The sequence below is a fragment of the Camelina sativa genome, chromosome 1, assembly GCF_000633955.1.
Source record: "Camelina sativa cultivar DH55 chromosome 1, Cs, whole genome shotgun sequence".
In the NCBI taxonomy this organism is placed as follows: Eukaryota; Viridiplantae; Streptophyta; class Magnoliopsida; order Brassicales; family Brassicaceae; genus Camelina; species Camelina sativa.
The window spans coordinates 7,723,323-7,730,036 of record NC_025685.1 but is presented as its reverse complement, the minus strand read 5'-3'; the positions used below and the strand labels follow the sequence as shown (position 1 = coordinate 7,730,036).

Sequence of the window (6,714 nt, the reverse complement as noted above, 5' to 3'; positions counted from 1 at the left end):
AAATAGATCATAACCTATAAGGTGATTCTTCACCTTTGACATGGCAAGGACACCAAGCAAGTTCATAGCACTTTTCCTGGCTGTAAACATGTCCTCCCTCCACCCAGAAATTTCTTCCTGCCAAACGAAAATGATATTATTTCATAGCTTCTGGACCATAGACATAAAAATAATCCGTCTAGAGAGAGAGAGATAAGTTTCATACTAGTTCAGATGGAAGGTTTTTCCTTATGAATTCATCTGCATCTTCTTCCCACTCAGATATGTCCTACTTGCAAAAGCAACCCGGAAAGACCAGTAAAGTTTTTGCAATAATGGTAGTAAGAAATGCTTGCAACACAGATTACGACAAAGGAAAGCGTACCCTCTCATTCAGCACCAGGGCTGGAAAGATTGCAGAGTCCAACAAAAAAGAAAAATGGGGTGAAAGTAATCTCCATCCCTGTTTTTAAGGTACAAATTATATTTGCTTTCATAGACATTTGATCATTCTATTTAGATTTTTTGTGAACATTCTAACAACTTACAGGACCAATTTCCATGACGCGTGAAATTACATCAAAAGCAAGTGAGATAATTCTCTCAGTTAGGCATCCGAGCTTCTGCACATGATAGTAGGCACTCATAGCATTAGCTTAAGAAGATAGTAATATTTTGATGAGAAGAAGCAATTTTTGTAGTAACAAATTTTGCTAAAAATACTTACACTGATGGTTGAACTATGTTTCACAATCTTCATTGAGCAAATTACTATCTCTGGCACTAATCTGCATAAATCAGATATAATAGGCGTGGTAAATAAGCATTGGGAATGCTACATTGCTAAGAAGATTTTAAGGTGTTTACATACTTGTCAGAATATTTTCTATGTCTGCTGACAAGTGTGCCAAAGAGGAGCAAACTTCTTTTTCCAGCTTTCGACCTAATCAAGTACCCATCTGAAGGAGTCACACTCCAGTCAAAACTCAAGGAGTCTAGAATTCTGATCACATCTCGACAGAAGGAACCAAGCAGAGGTGACAAATCAGATGGCATATGGGACTTCACCTACAACACAAAACACCCTTAACAAAATTATCACAGTAGATTGTACAACATGAGAAATTTGATATATTACGTTTAATAATCAATGACAAAAATCACCCAGACATGCAACAACAGTTCTGGAAACTTCGTCTATCTGAAATATAAACTGACGGTATGACTTACTGAAAAGTATAAGCATTTGCAGATAATGTGGAGTGTCTTTTCCAATTCTAGTTCACCCCATCCATGTGTAGTCAAAGCCTGCTTAAGAATTATACCAGATAGGAATACTCATTGAGACTCAAAGAGCAGATACATCTTACATAAAGTGTGAGCAGATGAAGAAAAAGAAAACAGTAAGAGAAAAGGATAACCTTTTCAGTGAGATGATGAAATACTGACACCAAGGGTACAAGAATTTCTTTCGTGATACTCTCCAGCTGTTGTGGTACTGGCTCCTTTGCAAGTTTTGGTTGCAGGAAGTACTGCAAAGCAAACACACAAAAATAAGCCACGCTCATTTAAATAGACCACACAGGACCAGGTTCAAAACAGAGGACTACCACTTCAAAACACACATGTTTCCAGATTTTGCAGTAGTTCATACTCTTAAATATTGCAGCCAGAAGCAACAAAAGCTCACAACCAAAATAAGGGATGCTAAACCATAATATATGTAACACGGGATGCAATATAGGAGAGCTGATGGAAGAGAGAGATAGAGAGATAAAAATCTAAGTTTAAAGCCATCACTTCATTAATATAACTTTCGTACGAAAGAGAATGTAACAAATACCTGAAAAGGCTTTACAACTGTGAGCAATACCATCAGAGCATTCACAGTACTCCAGCTAGAGTTTGAACTGTTAATTAAGCTGCTCTTCTCGATAGCAGAGCGCAGCTCTGGTATAAGTTCAGGCCATGCATTTTTCTTCACAAATTCTGACACAACAACAATGTGGAGCTGGCCACAAGTGAAGTAAGATGAAGGTGTGCACAAGTGAAGTAAAAAAATATATACAGGAAGAAGAAAAGCTTATTGAATGCCTACCAATTCAAGTAAAACTTTAAGAACTGCAGGCTCTGCGTGAAGCAAAGCTAGGAGAAGCTGATCCTTAAACTCCTTGCTGACTTCAGAGATTGTCCCTTCAATCCCCGTGTTCCGTCTGGTAAAATTCTTTAGATATGTTGCAGCGGCAACTCTCTGGCTGGGATTTTCACCTCCTGTCAATCAGAAAAAAAAAATTGAAGTAGCACTCAATCAACAGCGATTGATAGAACCAAAAGAGTCAGCAGAATGAGTTCAATCATGTATGAGTGTTTGTATCAGCTGAATCAAAATATTGCTAAGGATTCAATACTCTTCATAAACTACCTCTAGAATTACCAACCAACCAGCGCCACACATAAAACGGAACTAAATCATAAACTCAACAAATTTTGTAACCCTAATTGTGCAAATCGATTCGAGGAAATCAAAATCACATCTCTAAATCAGAAGTCAATGCTTTGGAATAAAGTGAATTGCTTAAAGTAAATCGGGTAAAAAGTTATAAGACAACAAAAAAAAAAAAAAGAGAAGGTTACCGGAAGCGATGGAGAGAAGACGATAAGGGAAGTGAGGGAGCTCCGTAGAAAGTCGATCCAGAGCCTCCGTTGCCTCGCGGACTGCAACTCCATCAATGGAAGTAAGCGTCTGGTCGAGAAGTCGAACAATCTGAACTGAGTCATCGTCGCCGGCGAACATTGCGTTTTTTTTTTTTTTAATTGCTTTTTCATTTTCTTCCCTCCAATGCTTCTTTTCTTTATTTTTACTGATGAAATTGGAAAACATCACTGGCGGGAATAAATAATTCAGGTTAATTCAATTATCTGATTTTTTTTTTTTTTTTAAGTACAAGATTGAGTCAAACAAGCCAATGCGTAGGAACGTTGTTCACATAATGGTAATTAAGTGCGGTAATGTGCGAACATGTCGCGCAAGATTATTCGCTTTACCATTCTGGGAGCGAAGAACGTAGACAAAAAAAAAGAAGTAAATTCCGCCTTATCCGTCTGAATGTCCTCCAAATAAGGCATAAAAGTTGGCCACTCGGCAGGCGAAGACACCATCTTCATTAAGTCGGAGCAGTCGGTGAGAAAAACAACAGATTGATTATCCGTCTCAATCATACAGCGCATAGCCCAAACAAGGGCTTCAATCTCGGCATGAAGAGGAGATAGACTACAGCGATGGTTGGCAGCACCCATAGTAGGAGCATCCCCCAGGGCGAAGTACAAAACCATCCTCTACCCGCATAACGATCTGTTGCTTTCCAAGAACCATCTACAAAACAAATATAGCTCGATAGAGACCTAGGAACCCGTAAGCCCCCACTACCACGATATCCTGCCGCAACGGGAACATCCTAAGCTAATACCCGATCATCCACTTGAGCCGCAACCCATGCTTTTGCCTCATCCTCCGCTAATCGCAAGATGGCTAGGGGATTGGAATCGAGGTTACCAAAAAGTTTATCATTACGCGCTTTCCAGATATACCACATAATCCAAGGGAAAAATTCATATTCTGGAACATTTGTAAACCGCCAAAAACGAAAATCCATATTTGTGAAAACAGACTCCAAGGGGAAAAAACCCGGGGCTGTTGGAAAATGCGACAAAGCCCAGACCTGTCTAGCTGGCGGGCATTCAAAGAGAGTATGATTAATCGTCTCCTCCTGAAAACCACACAAACCACATATGGCATCACAGCTCATACCGCGTTTGCAGAGATTTGCTGTAACCGCTACACAACCTGAAAGCACTTGCCACATAAAATGACGAAGCTTTGGTGGACACCTGATTTTCCATACAAAAGCCTGAATTAGAACTCCTATCAATAAAATTTGTAACTCGGAGCAAAGGGTCAGAAGACGGCCATGTGCTGAATTTTGCTGAATTTTGCTTTCGTATTATTAGTAGTCGACATATAAAATTTAAAGGGAGACAATGGTGGACAACGAGTCCCAAGTTCGGCTTGTCATTCAAAATGTCATAGCTATGGTGCACCCGTGCACCATGTGAGATAAAAGAAGACCTCAGGACGCCAGGATTCTTTATGACACTGCAATTTATCCTTGCTTTGATGTTTAGAGTCACACGTTCTTGTCCGACCATATTCTATATATAAAACTTGTTTTCCCCTCTGCCCCGATTATTGAGAACCTCCGCCTAGCTTCCATCTCCGGCACCGTCGAGACTCTTTCCTCCTTTTCATGGCTTGCTTCTTAAAGATCTCTCTTTTAATTTTGATTTGGCCACTTACTCAATCTTTTCAATTTCTCCCCGGTAAACCTCTTATCAACGGTGGCTTCTCTGGTAAATCTGAAAGGTTTTTCCCGGCGAAACCCCACTCATCTCAACCGTTGATAGCCCTATCTCTGTCGCACCTAAACCTAGAGAAACCTCCTTTGTCCAGCGGCGCTTCAACGCTCAAATCTGAGGCGCGTCTCTCTGATACCCCCAGATCTACAGATGTTGGATCTACTTTGTCTCCTCCTTCATACCTCCCTCTCTGGATCTCATCGCCGTTATTGACCTCCACACCTCCCTCTCCGGATCTCATCGCTGTTATTGACCTCCACACCTCCCCCCTCGATTCCAGTATGTTCCCTCGAGTTTCAGTTGTACGCTCTCGGGAGTCCTACCGTCAAAACGGCTCAATTCGGGCTTTGCTCCAGTGATGACATCGGGAATGAGCGGCTGCGGCGCAACCCTAACGTCCCTTGGTGCTCCTCGACTGGACCCTCTTGTACGCCAAATGGGCTTCGGCCCACTTATTTTCACATCGAGGCCCTGTGATCCAAACCTATTTCTTCAAAAGTCCAGGTTCGTTCTAAATATTTCATTGTTCTCCCGTAACATACATTTGTGTCGATACATGGAACCATTTGTCCGAAGACTGCATTTGGAACATAATCAATCAGTGTTGCTAGGGGGTACAATTCTTTTTTGAAAACCTTGCCATTTGAATCACCCAAGGGTACTACTCATATTTATCACTGTTTGAAGAAGTCCGACATTATGACCCCGTCTCTAAGGAGCGGTGGTTACCGAAAATTCTCCAACCTATCCTCCTCTCCATGTCATATGATCCTCGAGTCCTTTCAAAAGTGTTGCTGCATCTTATGTCTGGGATCCCAAAGCTTGAGGAAGAACGGCATTATGATCTCCTACCAATGGCGAGGAGATTACCGTACTTTCCTCAACCTTCTCCCACCATCTCCCTTGCTTCTCGAGCCATGTCAAAAGCAAACCATCAATAGCCGGAAGCTTATTCCCACAGCCCAAAGCTTGATGAGTTACGACATTATGATCCCATCGTATTCCTGCCATACAAGCCTATTTTTTCTAGTGCTAGAAGCTTCGCAAAACCTAACCATAGTCGTGACAACCCTAGAATCAACTCAAACCTTTCGACGCTTTTTACGAAAGCTTTTTGCTGGAGGAGGGGAACCCTCCGGACGTAGATGATATCATCACGACCTCTCTTTTGCAGAAAAAAGGATTGATCAAATTCTATAAGAAACGGTCTCTCCAACGCATAAATGGTTGGGAGCTGAAAATTTCCGAGCAATTGGAAGCCGCTTTCGATTTCGGCTATTACCTTCTCCATTACTAGACTGGAGGAGGTGTCCCGTACCCGGGTGCCATGGAGAATTAATGCATTAAATTCAGCAGACGCTTCCTCAGCTCCGAAGCTTGGTTTGTTTGTCTCGAAGATTGACAACGAGAGGAAACGTCCCCAGTGATCACGATTCAATTTGTTAAATGGAAACTGCGAACCTTACTAGTGGAGGTAGGTACTAGCCATTCCACAATGGCACTAACCTTTCCCGGATCAGCCTTGACGAAATTATTCCATCGAACATATTCCCCCCTGGATCTATTGAAGACGTTGCAACAAGTGTCGAAAAGGCCTCTCGTCGGTTGGTTGATTCTCGAAATCACCTCTTGAGATGAAATCCGTGAAGTTTTGACCTTGTTTTAGAAGCCGGGGGCATCCGATCACTGAATTGAACCCTCGGTCTCTAAGGAATGGTGATTACCGTAACATCTCCAAGCAAACCTTACCCAACCTTAAAGCTGAATCCACCCTCCCCTCTGCTAATGAGCAGACCTCTCCATTGAGCCTCTTGGCCATGGAACCTTTCTCAACGTCCCAATGTCTATTGATAAGAACAATTCTCCATGTCCACGTCTTGTCCGTGAATATGGCTTTGACTTCCCTTGGAATCGCTTGTGATTTGGTTGTTCACCGCCCTTGTCTCCGATATCTCTTGGAATTGTTGTCGAACTACCTATCCTTTTTATCGTCTTATGCTTATGGTTGTAACTTTCTTAAATTTGGTCTTGTATTGGAAGAAACTCTAAGCTTTGTAAGCTATTATCCGAATGAATGAATGAAACAAGACTTTTGAACAAAAAAAAAAGAGTCACATGTTCTTTTACATAAGGAAAAATGATGATTAGCTATACCAAATATAGGTCAACACATGACCACACATACAAACAATATATATATATTTTGTTAGCTATAAGAACTATTGTCATTACATAAGAATATGCATAAACAAACATGAGTTATCTGTACAACACCATAACTATCTAATTCCGATGATTTGTTTGCCAGAATTCGGTATTGAC

The 6,714-nt window shown here is 41.3% G+C and overlaps 1 protein-coding gene across 1 annotated transcript in view; it reads right to left on the bottom strand.

The window, feature by feature from the left end:
- The window catches only part of LOC104782301, a 7,931-nt gene extending 5,126 nt beyond the window's left edge, over nt 1-2,805 (bottom strand). Inside the window, exons 1-11 of the mRNA XM_010507199.2 lie at nt 2,614-2,805; nt 2,078-2,250; nt 1,823-1,990; nt 1,401-1,511; nt 1,210-1,287; nt 851-1,047; nt 707-767; nt 528-602; nt 365-442; nt 206-268; nt 34-117 (exon numbers count right to left, since the gene is read on the bottom strand). Coding sequence (XP_010505501.1) covers nt 34-117; nt 206-268; nt 365-442; nt 528-602; nt 707-767; nt 851-1,047; nt 1,210-1,287; nt 1,401-1,511; nt 1,823-1,990; nt 2,078-2,250; nt 2,614-2,773 — 1,248 coding nt within the window. The 5' untranslated portion in view covers nt 2,774-2,805. The remainder of the gene's footprint in view (nt 1-33; nt 118-205; nt 269-364; nt 443-527; nt 603-706; nt 768-850; nt 1,048-1,209; nt 1,288-1,400; nt 1,512-1,822; nt 1,991-2,077; nt 2,251-2,613) is intronic.